The following is a 21,389-nucleotide window of genomic DNA, read 5'->3' as shown; positions in this document are numbered from 1 at the left end:
TGGGTTTGGGTTTGGTGAGGCCTTTTTTAATATTGAAAAATATATATGAATTTATTAGGAGAATCTTTGTTAGCTGAGAGTGAAGACTTGTGGGATGATGATAAATGGACTAAACCAAAATTGTGTACATTTAAGATGATAAAACATAAATACATACAGTATATATAAAGATCTTTATGTGTATGTGTTACTTTAACTAACTTAAACTGACTATGATACAGTAAATAGTTCAAATTTTTTTTTGTTTCTTTATTTTTACTGAGAATGGTGCAATACTTTATTTAGTAAGATTAAAAAAAACAGAAATTTATTTTGTAAATATGGATGATGCACTCAAACTGAGTATTTGTACAGTTCATTTGATTTTTTTCCACATGAATACATCATTTGGAAGTATATATAACTACTTATAATGTTGTAACAGATTTTTTTTTCTCTTGGTTGTATATTTGTATAACTGAAAGATGAATGTTCTAATGAATGGGCGAATAAGCTTGGCAAGACAAATATTTAAAAAGTAACTAATGAGAGCAACAAAAATTAAAATGGCTAATGTCAATGCAAGATAAAAGTGCACTGAAGCTTGTACTGAGACAAGTCGTCATTGTTGTCTTCACACCCAACACAGACTCATTAATGACTCACTACCAACAGTCTTTTTTGCAGAGTTTTGCTTACTGTACTTCCACTAAGCTCAATAATGTGACAGGTTAGCTTGCATTGATAGCTCTTTGTTGATTGTACAGACTGATGACATGTCTTACTAATGTTGTTTCATATGACCACTTTAAAATAAAAAGAAGTAAAACACAATAAAATATGCATATACTAGATCAAATATTTTTACCCTCATCCTCTCCAGTTAGCCATGAATTAAGGCTGCAACAAATGATGATTTTGATTATCTATTGCTCTGTCAGTTATTGTTACAATTAATCAATTAATTGTTCAGGAAAAAACGTGTCAAAAATAGTGAAACACTGGCAATCATATTTTTTCTAAGAGCCTAAGATGGTGTCTTTAAACAACTCGTTTTGTCTGACCGCTGGTTTTTCTTGATACAGGACTAAACAATTAAGCGATTATTAAAATGGTTGACGATTCATTTTCTGTGGATCGACTTATGAAACTAATTGACTAATTGTTTAAAGTGGTCTTAGACTCAGACAGTGGGTTCCGAAGGTGTGAGACCACTGAATGGGAAAGTGGTCTCAGACTTTTGGACCCCACTGTCTATCCTAATGATGTTTTCAGGTAAATAGAAATAAACAATAGGCTCGGTGTTTGAGGTCTAGTCAAAACTTTTTAAATTTTAAATTAAACTCCCAACTAAGAACATAATTAAGAATAATAAATGAATGAAAAACAAAGAAAGGGAAAGGACAGCATCACACTGTTTTTTATTGTGTTGGCATTGAGCTGGAAAAGCAGCGTGACCCGTGTTGTGTCCCAAGCCATGGGCTGAAGACATGCTGTGCTGTTGATTGCTCTCCACAGGCTTAATTGAAAGACGGCTCCATACGGTAAGAAGCTATAAATTCTCCAGATCATTTTTTCCTCTATTTCCTGGTTCTTTCTTTTTTTCTTTTCTCTTTTTTTTCTAGCGTCCATAAAAAGAGAACAATGGGCTTGCTGTCTTTGGTTTGGCTGCTAATGAATCCAATACTTCCCCCTCATGGCAAGGGCTGATTAGAAGAAAAAAAGCACATTTTATCATTGTCTTTTGATGGAAAGCCCTATCTATCTGTGTGTGGTGTGCATGCATGCCTGTGTGTGTGTGTGTGTGTGTGTGTGTGTGTGTGTGTGTGTGTGTGTGTGTGTGTGTGTGTGTGTTTGTGTGTGTGTGTGTGTGTGTGTAAAGTGTTGTGTCATTGCAGCATAGCAGTTATGGGGTGAATAGATTGACCTGGGGGGTTGTTTCAAAGTCTGCCAAGGGCCCACCCTCTTCTCTGCTTTCCTCTTCTCTCCTCCTCTCTTTTCTTCTCCTTCTCCGCCTCTTCATCTTTTAACGTTCCACCCTCAACATACTGCTTTTCCAAGTTACAAACACAATCACACACTTTTCTAATCATCGAGTGTGCTCCCAATTCACAATAATAGCCACCATCTATTTTCACTGTTATGGCCAATAATGCACTACTGAGGCAACCAAACAATGTTCTTAAGTGTCAATAGTAGCTTACAAAATCTGTAGTTTTTAATGCACTAATATTAATTTCCACCAGTAATGCACAGTTATCATCTTCAGTTCGGGGTCAGTAGCTGCTTAAGCATCATCTTTATCTTTGATTTTCAAGGGTGAAGTGGCCCTTCAAAGAAAAAAAAAATCCAATTTGTTTGGAAGAAATGAGGCCCCCTGGTGGAGGGGAAAGACAGCAGCACATAATAGTCGGGAAGTGAGAGAGGAAGAAGGAGGAGGAGGAGGAAGGGAGAAAGGGAGGGGTCTGCATGAAGTAATGGCTGCCAGATGTTTTGGTATTATCACAGGGAAAAATTGTATTCCAGCCGTAGTCATCTATCATGTTCGCCAGTCGACTGCACTTAGAGGCCACCAGACAGACAGAAAGGAGACATGGAGGGAGATAAGTGTGTGTGTGTGTGTGTGTGTGTGTGTGTGTGTGTGTGTGTGTGTGTTTGTTTGTGTGTGTGTGTGTGTGTATGTGTGTGTGTGTCTGGGTCGTGCGTGTCTGTGTAATAGCGTGTTTGTGTGTGTGTATCTGTGTGTGTGTGTGTGGGGGGGGTTATAAACCTAGATATTGGTATGTGCTGTTGAGTACTTTATGTAATGTCTCACTGTGGTTTGAATGCACGGTTTTTGGAAATGTAAATATGTTTTCTAGAAAATGTAATTTCTCAAGAAGTCCTTAATTGGTTCCCCATCAAAATGAGAAATCCTTTAGTTTAAGTTCAGTTCTCCTAAATTGATCCCGATTGGAGAACAGAAAAGAATGAACGTCTCTAGTATGGAAGCTGTATGCAAACTCGGTCAACAACCAATACATATTTCTCCATTATTTTGGCCCTAATTGGTTCATAACTGCAAGTATTTTCAGCATGCACTGCTGAGCAAATTATTCTAAACAAAGCTGGTTTGAAAGAATGAACAAACCAGGTTCACAGTTAACTCTATATACAAATCCTCCTCCTGTCCCTGCAAAAAAGGATAAGATGTTTTGTTTCCTCCAGTGTGATGCAGTTGGAGTTATTTTTTTTATTATTTTATTTGATACACAAAAATTTTTCTGCATTTTTATTTAATTTGCATGATCAAGAGAAGCAAAACGGTCTCTTGGAGAGGAAGATGTTGGACTGGGACATTTGAACAGCTTCTTTTTGAAGTGGATAGAGTTACCCTGACAGATGACTTATAAGCTTAGAAAGTCAGACCAGCCCCAGGCAGCTTTCTACATGACTCAACCACTCACTCAGTAGTCTGCAATGACTTCTCAGCCAACTAGTCACATCAATTCATTGTCATTGATTGACCTAAATAGGGTGCTGTGTCGTATGAAAAAGCATTTCCGATGCTGTCTTTGGTTGGTGGTCCATCTTTTTTGTGCTTTCAGCTGAGGATCTACCGCACTTTTTAGCCCTGTATGTACCTGCATGGAATACTACTTTACCAGCTACCTGAGGAGCTTGAACAGCACTGGGCTCTTCAAAATCACAGCTGAGCTGAGACAGCACCTGAGCAGGAAACAAGTCAAGGAGGTATTTTAAGTCTTGAGGGGCTACGAAGATGCTGAAATACCGAGATTGAAATGATCCCAAAATCTCCTTGTGGTTAATAGCAAGGTAAGTAGGCAACTGAGAATGTGGAGTGAGGCTACAACATGGAGTCCTGATGGAGGTGGTGACCAGGTTAAGAGCAGGTCAGGAACTTATCCAGTCCCTTCAGGACAACATGGCCCAGAAAAAGGTGCAATGGCTACTGGTTTAAAGCAAGGTGAGAGCAGCCATTTAGGAAAGAACCAGCAGTGGAGATGACGCAACAATGCAAGTTGACATAATGGGAGCAATAACACAAAACCACACTGCATCACGTCTGGTGCTGACAATATTTGATTTCCTCCCTATCCTTTCATTCTTTTCTGCTGAGGCTTAGTGGATAATCCATCAAGGGCCGGTTGATTAGAGAGCTCATCAGTTGATCATGCTCCTTAGGAAACCTAAGGAACATGATGACTGCCCCAGACTGAGGGTTTAGAATATGGTACTGTCTTGTAAAGGTTATTTTGCTTAGGCTTTGCAGGGCCATTGCCTACACTGCGCTCAGCATCATATCCCCAATTTACAGGCTGTAAACAGGCTCAGCTAAGTTGCCAGGACTTAAGTGTTTGATGTTGAAATACCCAACACACCCAAATGACCTAAGGTTACATTACTGATGCCGTACCCAGGCAAGGTATCAAAATATGCAGGCAAAAATCAGTGTATGACTCGCAGTACGGTAGCAAAGTAACAGCCACTGTGGCATAGTAACTGACTTATCAATCAAGTCAAACTCTTTTAATCCTTACATTTGATACAAGTTGCATAAGCACAACAAAAATTGTGTGCAAAGGGGAACAGTCGGTAAAAAAAGAAAAGTTGTTGAGTTAATGCTTAAGAAAAAAAAGAGCTTTGTCACCCTTTGCTTCTGATTCAATTTTATTCAGTTTTCTTGGTTGTAGCCTAATCTACTTTTTGTAATCATGATAAAGCCCTTTCAGTTGCAGTTTCACATTCCTTTCGTGAGTACACTGAAGCATGTTATTCCTTGTTCATTAGATTAAGAGCTGACCGTAATAATTAGTTATGTGTGCATTTAATTCAGTGTATTTGTTTGATAGTAGGGCTGGATTACAAAAATCAATTTTCTGATTAATCGAAATTTGTATTTGAATTATCCAATATCAATTCTAAAAATCCCAAGGTTGATCTTTGCTTTCACATTTCTCAGTTAACATGTACCTCTGTGCTAAATGTTATGTGTATGCATGGAAAGTGGTTCAGTTTGGGCTGCATGATGTTTAAAATTTCTACTTTGTGGAAAAAAAGTTATTACAACGTGCACAAAAATGTTATTTTAAGTTAAAAAGTATCACTGATCATAGCTCTATCATAGCTGTCTACATTCGCCACCTTCATTCATGACATCGACGTAAATGATGACATGAATAGTTAGAGTTTATGCAGATCTGCTAAAGTTTTACAGGACTGTCATGACCCAGGATGGCTAGCTGACTCTGGTCATCTCTTACCATATCCAAAGATAGCATCTACCAGAGGAATAGACAAAGAAAACAAAAGACTATGCAGTGATCTGAGCTTGCGGTTTGTGTCTGTCGTAGAGATATTATCTCAGGCTTTGAGATGTGAGGCCATAGAAGTCGCCTGAACAGTGCATGGATTCTGCTTTATTCATACTGTCCCTGCCGGGTAGCTAACACTAGCTAACCAGCTATCTGCAGATATCAGGTTGATGTCTTGTTTAGACAAACAGTGCAGATGGATTAGAGAGCAGACTTTCAGTTTCTACCCTGTCTATGCTTAAAGTGATCATTTAAGTGGATGCCTGTACTTAGTTGAACCATTTACTAATAGTATATGTGTAGCTGTATAGGATAACATATATTTTTCAAATATGCATAATGTTTATGCCCTTGTAAGTGGTGCAGATTTTTATTATTCTTGCTCAACTGCTTTTGATAACAGTTAATGGTTTAATGCCCAATTGTAACAGACATTTTATTTTACAAACTTACAGTGAGGATATTATCGTGATATTTTTGCTGTAGGCCTTAGTTTGTAGTAGAAAATGAATAACATAGTCATAGTCATCAATTTATAGTCATTAGCTTCATTGATCCCTACAGCTGACTCAGAGAGATACAGCTTCCTCAGGTAGGAGCAATAACGGAGTGGCCATAGGGAGAACTGGAACCTTTCCTGTGGGCACAAATTGGGCTGGTAGCCCAGTGTAAAGAGAACAATAAAACATCAGAGAGAGACAGAGAAAGAGAGAAAGAGTGAGAGAGGGAGAGAGTGAGAGAGAGCATGAAGGAAAGAGATAGATGGTGCTTTACTGCGGTGATCAGCTCGTCGAGCAGGCTGCGCAGCCCTCTGTGGTTCAATGTGGCCATCATCTCCCTCACGTCTGTCCCCCTCCCCAGCGAAGCAGCCTATTTGATCCACCTTAAATGAATGACAAAACTTGAAAATAACACAAAGGTCTGGCTGAAAATCTCAGAGAAAAGAAGTTAAAATCCAGAAAAATCCAAAGGCTTCAAATAGTTGTGCATCTAACAGTAGCGACTGCAGTCAACAGAGAGAAGGAGCAGACCGGCAGAGTGGGTTCAGGACCACAGCTCCCAGTGAGTCCAGTACAAACACCAGTCGAGTTTCACAGCATAGGAGGCAGACAGAGGACAGCGGGAAGCTTGTCTGAGTTTATTTAGCGGCATAATGTTGTATCGTTTTCTGCTCTGGTTTCATCAGAAGTTTGAATACGCCCATTAAAGTAGTCAAAGTCTGTGTGATCAGCTCCAACCTACAGATTTTTATTACAGAGAGATGCAATGAAGGAAGAAACGACGCTAAGATTAAAATAGGTCTGGTACTGTGTTTACTGCTGCACTGTCCAGTTTGAATTCTGATCTCACACTCTTTGTAGCTACTAACCTCTAGTTATAGAGAATGGAAAGTGAAAAATAGAAAACTTAGGAATGTTCTCTTATTTTTCATACTTGTTCATGTGTGGACTCAGTCATATGGTCATTTCCAGACTGTGGCTCCTTTGTTGTTGTAGCTGTGGATTGTAATATGAAAAAGTCTTTCTGATTCTGTTTTTCTTCACAAACTACAGTAATATCATCATCACATAATCATTATTATGACAAAATGTAATGTTTCTAACAACACTGCAAAATTATATCAATATTATGAATCCTGCGGGTGTTTCTATTTCATCTGTTGTTCTACGAATCATCCTAGTTCGTTTAAACTCAGTTTACTACATGATTCTCGTAAAGTGTGACACAGGCCGTATGTGATGGTGGGACAGTCCGAGTCAGAAGTCCCAATCCTGGGCCGATTTTTTCTTTTCCCACTGTGCCTCTTGGTGTGCGTGCGTGCGTGTGTGTGTGTGTGTGTGTGTGTGTGTGTGTGTGTGTGTGTGTGTGTGTGTGTGTGTGTGTGTGTGTGTTTGTGTTCCGGTCATTGCGGGGTCATCTCTGTCTGACGCCAGCTCTCTCACTAATTATCAGCACTCCTGTCTTCACCCGAGGCCAGACTCAGGCCATTACATCTCGCGTTAGTCTTTGTCAGAACGAGAAAAATCCTCTCAAGCCCTTTTTTTCTGTCTCCTATCAGCATACCAACTGGGATGCCAGATAAGGCCTGATCAATGGATGACAGACTGACAGCTCCATCAGATACCTTGGCAGTGTTAAGACTGGGAAGCATGTCAATAACTGTTCTATGGGATCTATTGGTTGAATGTGTAGTAGTGTTTCAGCTTTCAACGTGACAAAACCATAGTTGGGGAGTCACTTGTTTTTGGTTTTGACCGGCACAAGTTTTGGATTATTTATTTGCCACAAACCTAAAGTATTCAGACCACAGAGTTATAATTTTGTCAGGATAGAGAAACTCATATTTAAGTCATAAATCATGCCAAATACACAGCTTCCATTTGTCACTAGAGCTGAAAGCTGTTTATGTCATGCAACTATGATCACTTTACATTGGTGGAAAATGTGTCCTTTTTCCACATTACATTTATGAGATAATAGAATCTTTTAATGAAGGATGTACTAAGTCTAGGCTTATTTTTCGATGCTTCCCTACTCAGTATAGTCATCAGTCTATTGTATATAATTAGGCAGTGCTTTGTGATAGAAACAATCTGACTCTCTCCAGTAGCTAGGATATGGGTTTTCCCAAGAATGGCTTTTGTACCACAAAAATGTAAATGTACCGACCATAACTGCAAACAAGATGATTTGATGACTTTGTATTTCCTTTATAGTCTTCACCCCAATAAATACTACAAGCACCAGAAAAATGTAACAGAAAAAAAAGAAGCTCAGTTTGACCATCACAACTCTCCATTTGACAGTTGACATTTTTGAGCAGGTGCACATTAGCCACAGTAGGATGCCCAATATGCCACAGCAAAGGCACCAGAAGAGTTTGCCACAGAATCATAATTTGGCCTTTGCAGGACTGACAGGAATCTCAGTCTATTGTTTAAAAAATAAATAAGCTTTAATGTCGACCATCAGAGAGATAGAGCCCCCCATGGTGTGACATACTTTGCATATTTGGACGGAAGCATATAGACTAAAATCACTTATTTGAACTCTTCCGTGTGATTACCCCATGTCTACTTCAGGGAACCTTTCATGCCAGCGTCCTGATGATTATTTAGGTGGGATGTGAAAATGTTTGGCTCCAATATTTTCTTGTCGGTGTCAGAAATTGCAGAAGTTTGCTACCACATGCAGCAAATGCAGCAACAAATCCACCTGCTGTTCAAAGTAATATTTAACATTCATAAAAATATAAGCAACCCTGCTTGCAAAGTGAGAGCAATATCTGCCGAAAGCCCTTCACTATTGAATTTATGATGAACCATCTTGGATCTGTGGATTGCAAATAGTTAAACACATCAACTCTATCTCAAGGTGTAGCAACAAGATATCATCCCTCTCCTTTTTGCAGTACGATTGGAATATAAAGAGAAAGACACATCACAAAGACGAATAGAGTATGCAGATACAGAAATCGATCTCTGCTCTAATTTAACAAGCGGTAGCTGAAAACTGATCACACTTTTGCATAGATGCTCCACAGACAATGCAAGAATATTTTTAGGTTTTTTTGTATGAATAAAATCAAAAAAGGTGTCAATCCAATGTTTTGTTTTGTAACCCGATTTCTTGTTGTACTTTTTTCATCATTCCTTGGTTATGATAACACTGTATTGATGCCATGACACAGAAGCTTTACAATCCAGTGCAATGAGCCAAGCAACACAAGTGACCTAACCCCCACTTTAACCCAGTTCTCTAAACTGCTTATTTCAACGTGAAAAGAAATTACAGCACAAGTATGATGAATATGTAGGTTCAAAGATGAATCAGGAACTGTCAGTAAGATCTGATGGATGTGTCCGCCAAACTGTTTGGCTTGGGTAATAGTAATATTTGACCTTTTCTATGATGTTAAAGTGTCTCTTTTTACTTTCTGCACATTTGCATTCGTACATTTTTCTATTAACTTACTGTGTATTTATTATTATTAATATTTTGTAGTAGTTTGTATTGTAGCTTTTAACCTCTTTACTTATTTCCTTTGTCTTTCCTGAGTGTTAAACAGTTGTAAGAAAGCGGTTACCCTCCTTTTTCAATAGTTTTTCTGGTTCTGATTCTCATTCCCTTGTGGTTTTGCCATGCATTCCACTGTAAAGCTGTGTCTAGCAGGAAAATACAACAGAATGTACAAAGTTTTCCTTTAAAAGCCATTTTATGTTTAGATATTTTCCTGCTTACAAAGAAATGGACTTGACATCCTCACTACTTTAACCAGACACATAATCCATTGCAAACCTGAAGTCAGAAATAATGATAGAGTTTGTTAAAGGCCCAATATGTAATTCAACTGTAAACAAGGCACATGTGTGGTACCTGGAAACATGAAACTGACTGGCCAGTCTTTTAATACAAGGTTTAACACTAGATAACTACTAAATCTGAGCTCTTCATGTTTTTCGATGGTGTTTAAGTTTTGTGTACTCTAATAGTAGTTGTAAACACAGAGGTAAAACCCTCCACTTTCAGTTATCACCAGCTGAGCAAAACCATTATTATGTTAGAAAGCTCATATGTTCTGTGATTAAGTCAAACTCTTGAATTTCATTTGTGAATATAACGTCCATTTAAATGGTCAAAAAAGTTTGGTGAATGCGGAAATCACGAGGAAACAACGAAAAAAGAAAGATAAAATGATTCATATTACACCATAAATAAATTATGTCTGTTTTCCCTATAAAAGACTATATCCTAGAGTACACTTTCAAATATGCTTATCTGTATATGTGACATCCTTTTAATATGCAGGCTGATCCATTTTGCGTGCCTAGGCTCATTTTTTGGTGTGGCCAGAACGTATTATTTTTCAGCTTTGAAATAGGGAGCCCTCCTCACATGCTGATCAGCACTAAACTCTACGGCTGATGTGGTTTACTTCCTAAATGATCATTGAAGCTACTGTGGAAAACATTCCCTTGTTTTTTCTGAATCATTCTCAAACCTAAATGAATTTGAACAGAACACAGTTTGCATCTCTTAGCATGTAACCAGGTGGTGGTTTATTAATTCATGACACTGTTTACATCCCACATGAAGTATTATTTCGACTCCCACCTCATTTTCCACACCACAACATGGACACTTCGTCATCACCGTGACGTCACTACATTTACAATTCAAAGTTGTGTGAGAAACGACAGAGAGAGGGAGAGAGAGAGAGAGAGAGAAAGAGAGAGAAAACTTCACATACACCTTGTCATTTAATCAAAACATAGCCTACTCAGTAAATGGCTGTTGTCAGTCAGCGGAATGGCTGGCTTGGTCCTCGGCCACATTGCACATAAATATATTCCATTAAATAAATCAGAGAGCACGTCAACACCCCGTGTGTGTGTAAGTAAGCGGGTGTTGGGGGTGGGTGGGGTTGTTTCCAGGCGAGATAGAGAGAGAGAGAGAGAGAAATGGTATCGCCTATCGTCCCCAACTCGTTGGGTTTTCCCTCCGCGGGAAGAGAGCATCCGCCGCACTCCCTTCACACTCCCACAGGTATACACCACTTGGCTCAGTGGCGACGAGCGCGCTCCTTAACTTGCTGTGCCGCTGCTGAAACAGCAGCCTTTCGAGAGGCCTCAGCAGAGACGGGAGGCGGCGGGGATCACTTGAGCAGAGCTGGACGCGTGACCGATGTAACAGTGCATCCTATTGACTCACGAGGTCAAATGGTATAGACAGCGTATTATTTCAACCCCACCGACCCCACCCAGCTGGCCTGTCTCTAAAGCACATATATAGTTCAAGCCCATAGACATTCACTGCGTTTTAAATGAGCCTTCCGCTGGCATCAAATAGGCCATGTCGAATCATTGGGAAACGATGATTGGGGTTTTTTTCCATTTGGTGAAGCCTGGAGACAGATGTATTTTTGGTGGGTTTTTGGAATGATTTTTCTATGAAAAATCTTCACTCCAAAACTGGAAAGAACAGGAAATATGTGATTCGTGAGGGTTTTTTCCTCGAGGAAGTCAGGGTTCAAGGTCAAAACCCTGACACAGCACAAAGCCACAGAAAGCGTCTTTGCTGAGGAGAGGTGGGGGAAGCTATATTCTATCAGCAACTCTGAAAACCTGAACGGAGCTATACCAGTTTATTCAGCGTCCACCGCTCGGTTCTGTGAGAAGCTGACGGTCTCGAGGTCCCGAGATACGACGATGGCTGCCATTACAGTTCATCAGAGCTCTCTCTCCGAGGTCAGAGCTGGGGGAGAAAAGGAGTGCTGTTAACTTGCAGGAGGAGGGAGGCGCTACTGTTTGAGTTCCAGAGCCCAGACATGTTGAGGCCACCCTGTCCGTCCTTTACTCTTCTTATCACCCGCTGATGAGGAGGACAACGATGAGGAGGTAGAGGAGGATGAGGATGATGAAGTGGTCTTAGGGATCTCCACCTAGAGACATATGACATTTATTTGTATTCATAGTATGCATGTTGGTCCACATTCACATATCATAATCACCTTTTAACCATGTTTATAGAGGATATGGTATTTTACAAGGTAATAATAAAAATAGCTAGAGGCAATTGGCAGGGGCCGTTGTTACCATGGGAGTAGTCTTGCTTTTCTGTCTTTATAACCAAAGCAAAATCCCCAGTTTTGCAACATTCCTCGTTCCCAGTGTTCGAGTGCGGATGGGGACGAAATCACCCCGCGTTCGAACAACTAGATATACTGACCTTCACCGCGCACGAGAGTGCACCTACTGGTTTTCATGCCACACTCCGTAACAGGAGTGCATCATCTTTGTGTGTGTTTTTAGTGCAATGACACTGCATTTATTACTATACAACAACCACGAGTTACAGAACGAATAAAAGAGGGAAAAAATGATGTGTGAGTCGCTACACTCCAGTCCAGTGGCGTCCAGATGAAAGCGGACACCCAGTAATGCGCTGGAAGTTTCAAAGCAGCATGACTCGACAGCCATGAGACGGAAACAGCCAAGGGTGCTCAGCAGGCTGCTGTCTGCTGATTCAACGTCTCACTTTCCCTCCAGGCTAAATCCAGGTGTTGGGGACCATGTTTGGTTCATGCACCAGACCACATACTGTTGACACACATCCGTGATATTTCTAGAGACACGCGCAGGACGATGTACTTGGAATGGAAGAATAACCTTAGTGTTTAGAAGCTCTACACTTGCAGATGTTTGTGGCCGCCTGCTGTGCTCGGGTGGCCAGGTATAAAAGTCACTCTTTAAATGAATTAAAATGTTGGGTTGCTTATTTGTTTATTAAGATCCCCATGTGTGTGTCAATGTGTGTGCCCATGTGAATAAATTTTCATTAAAATGTGTCATCAGAAGGATCATCAGAAGGATTTCGTTTAGTAAAGAGCAGAATCATCTAACGGGAAAAAGATTTTAATGTTGAAGATAATATAAATCTGCAAACCACCTCACGTGTATTAGCCTCGTTTATTCGTTATCATGTTAAGATGATGATGATGATGATGATGATCAATGTGTTTAATCTATTATATTTTTTCTGAGCCTGCTGTTAAGATTTGCCCTCTGCCAACAATTGTTCCTGAAGCAGTGTTTGGCCACATTTAAAAACGAATATAATGGTGGTACAATATAGAAGTAATATAAGTTATTTTTTAACCATTTGTGCAGTTGTAAAGCAGTTTTTCCTTTGCCACAAATACAGGTACAAACGTGCGCAGTAGGATAATGTTTGTATCTTTAAGGACGAAGGATTCATGATTATTTGGATTATTGTCGTAATCCCTCTACCTTTACTAACACGTTTTTTCCTTAACAACAACAGCAGCTGTAGCAGCAGTTACAACAACAATATAGTAATAATAATAATAATAATAATAATAATAATAATAATAATAATAATAATGACAATGATAATAATAATAACAATAATAATAATAATAATAATAATAATGATGATGATGATGATGGTGATGGTGATGGACTTCTTGATTGAAGTTCATTATACATGCGGACTGAGCAACAAAGCTTAAATCCATAAGAGAAAAGACAACCCCCCCATGCTCTAGGCGGCAGTAACTTCAGTGATACAACCACAGGCCGAGGTGGACATGAACAAATAATTATTTTAGAAATATTTTTCCACTCAGATTAAAAACTGATTTATACTGCGGCGAGTTGTTGTCTTGCCAATGTGCAACTTTAATTGATCAGGTAATGCCGCAGTGAAATCAACCCATGTTAATTCCATATCCCAACAATGCCGAAGTTGCTCATCCATATTCACTCCGTCCATTCCCGCTGAAAGACGGGTTCTGCGGGATTTACACCTGTCCAGACTCATCATTTTTCTCTTACCTCAAACTTCCTAAAAGAAGTGACAAGGTAATGTCGCCCTGCTTTCAGCGAACGCAGCCTCCGTAAATTCTGAAGCGGTAAACCACTCTTTAGCTCGGTAAACACACTGTAATCCACCAGCCATCATCCTTCCAGTCCAGCACCAGAGGCGGAAAGCAACAAACATTTGCTTTCATTCCGACTGCGGAGTCCTGGCGTTTGAGGAGGCCTTTTTTATTTTGCAGGGGGAGGTTGAACATATCAAACACGCGATAACCTCACGAATTATTAGCAGTGTTCAAACAGGGCAGGCTGAGGCTTACAGGTAAACGCATCAATTCAGCACTTTCTAAATGATGTTCTGATAGGAGCGGGGGCTTTTGCTTGTATTACTGTTCCATTTAAATGCTTTAGCCAAATCGATTTGAATCTTTTCATATCACTGAGCAAGTGACTTATATTTCTCAGAATGCTGCAAATTCAACTTTTACGCGACACTGTTATTAGAAATATGAATGAACCAATTAAAGAAACACACGGCGGAAAACGATTCGCGTTTGAGAAAAGCGAGCTCAGCAGTTCTAAACGTTGGTACTCTTCCAGAAATGTGCGTGTAGTCCTAAGACGAGATCAGACAGTTTGCCTTAAACTGCCTGATCTTTGAATTCACAGTAGCTCTCTGTGTGGAGGAAAAAGGCAACATAAAGCAAAGCAGTTGGCGTATAACGTCCGGTATAACCCTAAAAATCCTACTGACGAATATACTACTTCTGTCCAGGTGCGTTGAAAAAGCCATAAGGCCCAATGAAATACGAGTGTTGCCAGCATAAGGTGCCTGCAATTACTGCAAACAGAAGGAGTCTGCGCAAAATAATACACAAACTAACTCAGTAGACGTCCAAACAAGACAGTCCCCATTTTGTTTTCTTCGGTAATGTTCTTTTACATAATCGAGTCTCGTCGACCGTAACAGCGCGATCTGTTATTTTTTTCAGAATAAAAGTAACGAAAAAGAGTAAAGGTTACATCAAATCTAATTTGATATCAGTATCAATATCAGTTTTAAAATGCCAGCAAGAAAGGAGACAGTAATAGCGATAATCAAAATAATAAAGGACGTGGATCAAATACGAACTCTGTCTGTAAATAAGGAACTATGATTTTACACTAGCACCCGCTTTATCTTCGGCCTCCACTCGCTTATGTTATTACCCCAGACATGTGACCGTTATGAATTACAAGCGGATTATAAAGTCATTATAACAGGTCATTTTTTCACGTCATATAATCATTTGATAAACATCTAAAATGTCCATCCAATTTAATAATAAGTCATAACTACTTTTTAACTACACACTTTTGCTGCCCGTAGAAGAACTTTGAGATTAAAACAGAATATGAAGAAGTACCATACACTCAGCAGATAATGCCTCATCACTTCAAATAAAGCCTTACTCAAAACTTCAACAAGCTACCAGCCAGTAGATCTTTTCTAAGGGTTTTGTAAGTGTTTACTTATTTGCGCACACTTAGCTAATTGAAGGATTTCTGAAGGTTCTTGCACTTAACACCAGTTTCCAGTCCAACTCATTTGTCAAGACAGAGGTCCACACGCTACTAGTTTAGTCGGCAGGCAACAGATCCCGTTATATCTGCTACGAAACGTATTTACTGTTGCAGTTTGGTTGCACATCAATGTAATTTCTAGTTGACAGGGTTGCACTGCAAGTCCAGCCTCGGCCAGTGTCTTTCCAGTCAGGCTGCGCAAAACAGTACCAGCCTGTAAAACTAAAGCTCTCTATATCCTACACATTTACTCATACAGTACCAAAGTGCCATCAAGATTAACAAAGAAATAGCAACAAAAACGATTTCCTTTTCAAAAAAAAAAAAAAAAAAAAAAACCGAACGCTGCAGCAGAGTGAAACGGCAGGCTGTAATTCAGCCAGTAGCATGCAGGCCAGTCACCAAAGGCTAGTGATTTTCCAGTTCTGTAGGGCTAAATCTTTACATGAGAAATTATTTCAGAAAATGACCCAAAGTTAGTGTGCAGCTGCACTTTAATAAAATAATCAAGGTAACGATAAAATGAAAAATCATGCACCTATAATATTATCAGAACGTGGAATCAAAGGGTTGCCTAAAATAAGAAAAACTGCTCAAAAAGGATCGGTCTTGGGTAGAATCCACCGGCATCCTGTCCCTGCCTCTGTCAAGTCTGTTTAGCACAAACTGGATCAATGCATTATTCCACCGTACTAGGAGAAAACCAAACAAAGCCACGTCAAACAAGTCTGAATTAAGCCATAGCTGTAATCAGAGACAAAAAATGTACAATAGTGTGGATATAGAAAAAAAACCTGGTATGACGGAGTTTCAAACCTCGAGTGCTCCCTTATTTGCAGCTTTAGAGGACCATTCTCTGAAATACACTTTAAATTCACTTATGGGTTAACCACTTAATCATTAGTGTAAGAGCAGACTGAGGAGCATAAGCAACAGTAAGTGCTTACCTTAGCTACAATGAGGATCAAACTCAGTTACAGTTGCTTCTCTGATGCATTTCATCTTAACAAAACCTTGCAGGATTTTTTTGAACAATTCTGGAATTCTGGGAATTACGTAGATTGTTTTATTCAACTGTACACAGTCTTAGTTGTACCAGGAGACTGTGTATTTGAATCCAGGACTGGAGTTTCATTAAAGACATGACATGAGTTATGAGCAGGACTAAATCCTCCTACTAGTGATTTGATTTTGACTAGTGGTTTGAAATGTGAGGAAAAAATGCTTTCTGGCTCCCATTATGCACAACACTTCCTATAGGCCGCACGTTAGACAGCAGACAAGGTAATAATAAAAATAGCTAGAGGCTAATTATTCTGTTCTTCTCTTCTAGTCTATTCTGACCTGCTCTGTATGGTTACGTATTGTTCATTTCTACATACAATTTGCTTGCTGGACTAAAGCTTGATGTAAGGTAAGATGTGGTGGTGATGATGTAGCCATTTATCATGAGATTAATGTGTGTCAAAACAACGGGAAGCTAGTTTTGTCAAAGCATGTAGAATGAATGGCATGATGCTCAGTTCTGTGAGTGTGTAGCTGTAAATAAAAAGATCGCAAATTATGACCTTTAGCCGGTGATCATAAAGAGGATATATAACTCAAATATAAATAATATAGCAGTGGTGTGATACTACTGGCTACTGTTTTTGAAAGAGCACAGATAGATTTATACCAGCGTTGTGAATAAGCTGAACTTCAATGAATGCAAAAGGCAAGTAAAGACAGTTGAAATGAGTTTAAGTCTCTTGGATGTGCCAAACATTAAATCCTTGGCAACCGTAGGACCTTTTAAAGCTGTAGCCATAGGATATGGGCAGCATAGGCAGAGCTTGGGCTCTATTATCCACATAGTATGTGGATAATAGAGCAGGCTGTAAGGAAGGAGCCCATCAAAAAGTGTTGCTAGGAATAATAGTAGTGGGCCTATATGACTGAACCTGGCCCTCCTGGCTCCAAGGTGGCTGAGGATGGCAACTGATTTTCTGGCTTGGCCACTTGGACATAGGCCTAGCAGTAGATTGTTTATATGGTTCAACTGTGTGGGGAAAAAGTTTTTTTTTTTTTTCCTTCAGTGATCTATGTTTAAGCAGTCAAGTATCCATTGCGATTATGGGTAAACACTTACATTTTTACATTTTACTGTTTACTCTCTCTTTAGCCAGAAACCCATGTGCTTCAGGGGATTTTTAAATTCCTCCCCCAAATAAATGGGGCTATAAGATTACCCTCCATTAAAGGTATATGTGTGTGTAATTCCCTCTCAGGAAAAGCCTGTGCTGTTTGACTTTTTTCTTTCCTGTGTAGCCTGGCTGTTTTGAGCTGACTTTATCCTCGCTCTCTAGCCTCCTCGCTCACTTCAACATTGTATGGAATGTAAAATGGTGATAGCGTGTGCTGGTCTTTGAGTCTCTCATGCAGGTAGGGTACTTGCAGATTATATGTACGATTATAAAATAACCATGTGAAAATAAAAACAATCGTACAGAACACGGTTTCCTAATTTACATCCATGTGTAGTCTGCATTTTTAATCGCACCGTCTTGCTGCTTTGTCACCGAGTCTAAAATGGCCTAAAGTGAGAGCTGACTATTTTATTCCTGTCTGTCTTCCCTCTTCATCTTTTCCTCTGTAAACTGGGCTATAGCTAATGTGCAAAATATTCGTGTCTAGTTAGTGAAACTCGGTCACACTAGAGCCGTTAAACTCGATTTATTATGTCATTTTTGTCAGGATGCAGAAAATATCTATCGATCATAGAGAAGAATAAAACCTCACAAATGCAAAGGCAGCGACGGCCAACGACCCGCACACCTTTACAAAACAGCCGTGCAGGATCCCACATCCATTCCGTTGACAGAAAATAAACAAAGCAGCCTTTTATTTTCATACTTCCACATTTGTAACAATTTGTTCGCGCCGCACCTTACGAAAGAAAAAATTACATTCGGTATGCACGAACGAGCCAGAGTAGAATTTGAATTAGATGATATTAAAATTACATTTAATGAGTTTTCCACGCAAAACTCATCTGTTAAGAAAAGATGAGTTGGACCATATTTTTTTTTATATACTAGACGTCATGTTTTTTTTGATTTTACACCTTAATGTGTTGTTTGGTTTTTATGGATTTGGGATTTTTTTCTAAAGCGAGAATGAGCGGCCCGTTTCAGTGTCTCGTAGAACCATCATTTTCTGATTTAGTTCTTCAGACAATGAACAAAAATAATTATGATTTCTTTTATAAAGTTTTCACATTAGCCTGCTAGTGGAGGCTACTTCCCTCGGACGCTGGCTTTTTGAGTAGCAGTAGACCCAATGAAGACAAGATGTTTACAGGACGGTCAACTGTGATCTTCCGTCCTTGATGCCAGCTATGGACCATACCAGTCCTCTTCTAGCGAGCCAGGGAGAAAATGGTGTGCGTAATTTCAGCTCTCCCTAACTTTGTAAACTATAGGTCTAACCAACCCATCTGACGGTCACAAAGTTCAAAAGGAACTATAAGGTTTGACGAAGTTAATTACTCTCCTGTTATTTACGAAAAGCTCTTGCTGGCCAAATATCTCATTTGAGTTCACATGTCGTTGTGCATTTACCGCTCTTACCGCCTCTCTCTTCCTCCGCTCCTCTCGAGCCTCCGTCTTTTTCAGCTCGGCCTTGAAAGCCTGCGTGTCTCCGTGCTGTCCGTCCTTGTCCAGGATGTCCATCAGGTAGGAGATGTAGCTGGTGGCCAGCCGCAGTGTTTTGATCTTGGAGAGCTTAGTGTCGGCCGGGACGTTGGGGATACACTCCCTCAGCTCCGCGAAGGCCGAGTTAATGCTCTGGGTCCGCCGCCTCTCCTTGCGGTTGGCCGTGGGTCTCCGCTTCACGGTCCGAGGATGTGTGTGGTGGTGGTGGTGCATACCAACCGTAGCTCCGTTCACAGAGATGGTGCCGGCCCCCGGAACCAAGCCGCCGGGTCCGTAGTGGTGGTGATGGTGATGGTGGGGGTCCAGGCCGCCTGTAGACCCGCCGCCGCTGTTGCCATGGTACTCTGGGCTGTAGCCGGGCGCGAGGCTATATTCAGTGGGAGACATATCCGCGTGGCTTATCAGCCAGCTCGTAAAGTAAGGAGGAGCCCCGGTGTCCTCGTGACACCGACCGGCAGTCGCAGCATGCAAGGAATAGTGATGGCTGTCGTGGTGGTGCATAACCGGGTGGTGAGGGAAGCCCGAGACAAGACTCATGGTGACACAAGCAGACACGCACTCACTCGCGCACACGCACACGCACACACACACGCACACACACAGGTCCTCTCGGATGCTGCAGCTGTAGGCTTGCCTTCGCCGTTTAACGGTTGCCCAGAGCAGATGTTTGCATCTTGAGTAATCTCCCCGGCGGTTTCCCGCAGAAACAGCTGGAATACCGACCGTCACGGCCGTGCAACAATAGGCTAGAACCGGGCTAGTCCTGTCAATAGTGGCCCTGTAGGCCGCTCACTTCTGTCCAAACAACTCCTCCTCCTCTATGACATTGTTCCTCTCCCTCTACCTCTCCGTATAAAGTCACAGCAGCGCTTATTACTCCCTCTTCGTTTAGAAACTCACTGCGCGTTTTCCTCCTTTTTGTTCTCTGTACTTCATTTTTTCCTTCTCTGAGAGTCAGTTGGCAGCTGTCAGCCTCAGAGTCGTTTGGCAAGGCAGGACCAGTCCGGGCAGGCACTGGGTCAGTACTGGCTAGTTGATACTGAGCTATTGTAAAGCCAGCTTGTCTGTATGGAGGGAGAGAGTGTCTGATTTACTACGTCATCTTTACTACCGGGGAGGAGAAACCGACTTCACAGCCTCTGTCAACCAATGGCAAATCCCCACCCCCCTCTCCTGGCCCCGTCCGCAGGGTCTGTTTGCTTGTCTAATGTCAATGGGCCCGCTAAACAGACCTACTGGCGCAGGCGCGCGCACAGATGCAAAGCTCACGTCTGTGCACAACAACCATGACAAGGCCAAGAATAAAGTGAGATGATCCTGTTCTTGTTTCTAGCATGAAAAGTTATATGTCCAAGACGTAGCGCAAAATGTACCATAATATGGTCAGTATAACTTTTTTAAACGAAGTATTTCTTTATGTATTTTAAAAGGTATATAACGAAACGCAGTCACCTGTTTTATACACGATGAAAATGATCAGTTTTAATAAGGAACATGAAGAACAATATTTTTATAGACACTAGATTAGGCATCAGTGATGTCTTTAAGTATTCTATATATCTGAAAAGGCCAAAATACAGAGGTGGTGTTTGATGATAATTTCATCATCAAAGCAACTGGTGTTTATGTTCATGCAAGCCAACACGTTCTCCACGTTTATTAGGTAGCATTAAATATCTGTTGCAACCGTGGTGACTATCTGGTCCTCTTTAAAATGTTTTTTTTTCTTTTATAATTTAAAATTTCTCCCGAAACGCAGCAAACGTTTGGGAATACCTGGTAAACAATGGCTGAGTCCCCATCGGGAAAACCGGGACATTTCCCGGTGGGCTTCTAAACAATTTGGTCCGGTTGCTCAAAGTGAAAAACATAAAACATCAGAGAGAGAGACAGAGAAAGAGAGAAAGACCGAGGGAAAAGGAGAGAGATAGATGGTGCTTTACTGCGGTGATCAGCCCATCGAGCAGGCTGCGCGGCCCTCTGTGGTTCAGTGTGGCCGTCATCTCCCTCACGTCTGTCCCCCTCCCCAGCGAAACAGCCTATGTGATCCACCTTAAATGAATGACAAAACTTGAAAATAACACAAAGGTCTGGCTGAAAATCTCAGAGAAAAGAAGTTAAAATCCAGAAAAATCCAAAGGCTTCAAATAGTTGTGCATCTAACAGTAGCGACTGCAGTCAACAGAGAGAAGGAGCAGACCGGCGGAGTGGGTTCAGGACCACAGCTCCCAGTGAGTCCAGTACAAACACCAGTCGAGTTTCACAGCATAGGAGGCAGACAGAGGACAGCGGGAAGCTTGTCTGAGTTTATTTAGCGGCATAATGTTGTATCGTTTTCTGCTCTGGTTTCATCAGAAGTTTGAATACGCCCATTAAAGTAGTCAAAGTCTGTGTGATCAGCTCCAACCTACAGATTTTTATTACAGAGAGATGCAATGAAGGAAGAAACGACGCTAAGATTAAAATAGGTCTGGTGCTGTGTTTACTGCTGCACTGTCCAG

General features: G+C 40.7%; 1 protein-coding gene across 2 annotated transcripts; it reads right to left on the bottom strand.

Moving 5' to 3' along the window:
• Positions 1–10,349: 10,349 nt before the first annotated feature.
• hand2 (heart and neural crest derivatives expressed 2) lies at positions 10,350–19,942 on the bottom strand. 2 transcript variants are annotated; one of them, XM_040145110.1, is made up of 2 exons: positions 18,796–19,942; positions 10,350–11,736 (listed from the first exon to the last, which is right to left on the bottom strand). In XM_040145110.1, exons 1-2 carry the CDS (start codon positions 19,423–19,425, stop codon positions 11,596–11,598), a joined length of 771 nt encoding a protein of 256 aa, XP_040001044.1. In that variant the 5' UTR covers positions 19,426–19,942; the 3' UTR covers positions 10,350–11,595. The 2 variants fall into 2 exon arrangements, with proteins under 2 accessions (XP_040001044.1, XP_040001046.1); XM_040145112.1 differs by having other exon boundaries at positions 18,805–19,942.
• Positions 19,943–21,389: the final 1,447 nt, after the last annotated feature.

Source organism: Xiphias gladius, chromosome 15 (assembly GCF_016859285.1).
Source record: "Xiphias gladius isolate SHS-SW01 ecotype Sanya breed wild chromosome 15, ASM1685928v1, whole genome shotgun sequence".
NCBI lineage: Eukaryota > Metazoa > Chordata > Actinopteri > Istiophoriformes > Xiphiidae > Xiphias > Xiphias gladius.
Note: the sequence above shows the minus strand (reverse complement) of the source record. Positions and strands in the feature narration are given on the sequence as shown.

Bases quoted from the DNA above. Each gene is read 5' to 3' on its own strand.
- hand2 (XM_040145110.1), bottom strand. From the start codon at position 19,425: ATGAGTCTTGTCTCGGGCTTCCCTCACCACCCGGTTATGCACCACCAC. The intron at 11,737-18,795 runs GTAAATGCACAA...ATATGTCTCTAG, and splicing joins AGAGAGAGGCGGTAAGAGCG to GTGGAGATCCCTAAGACCAC.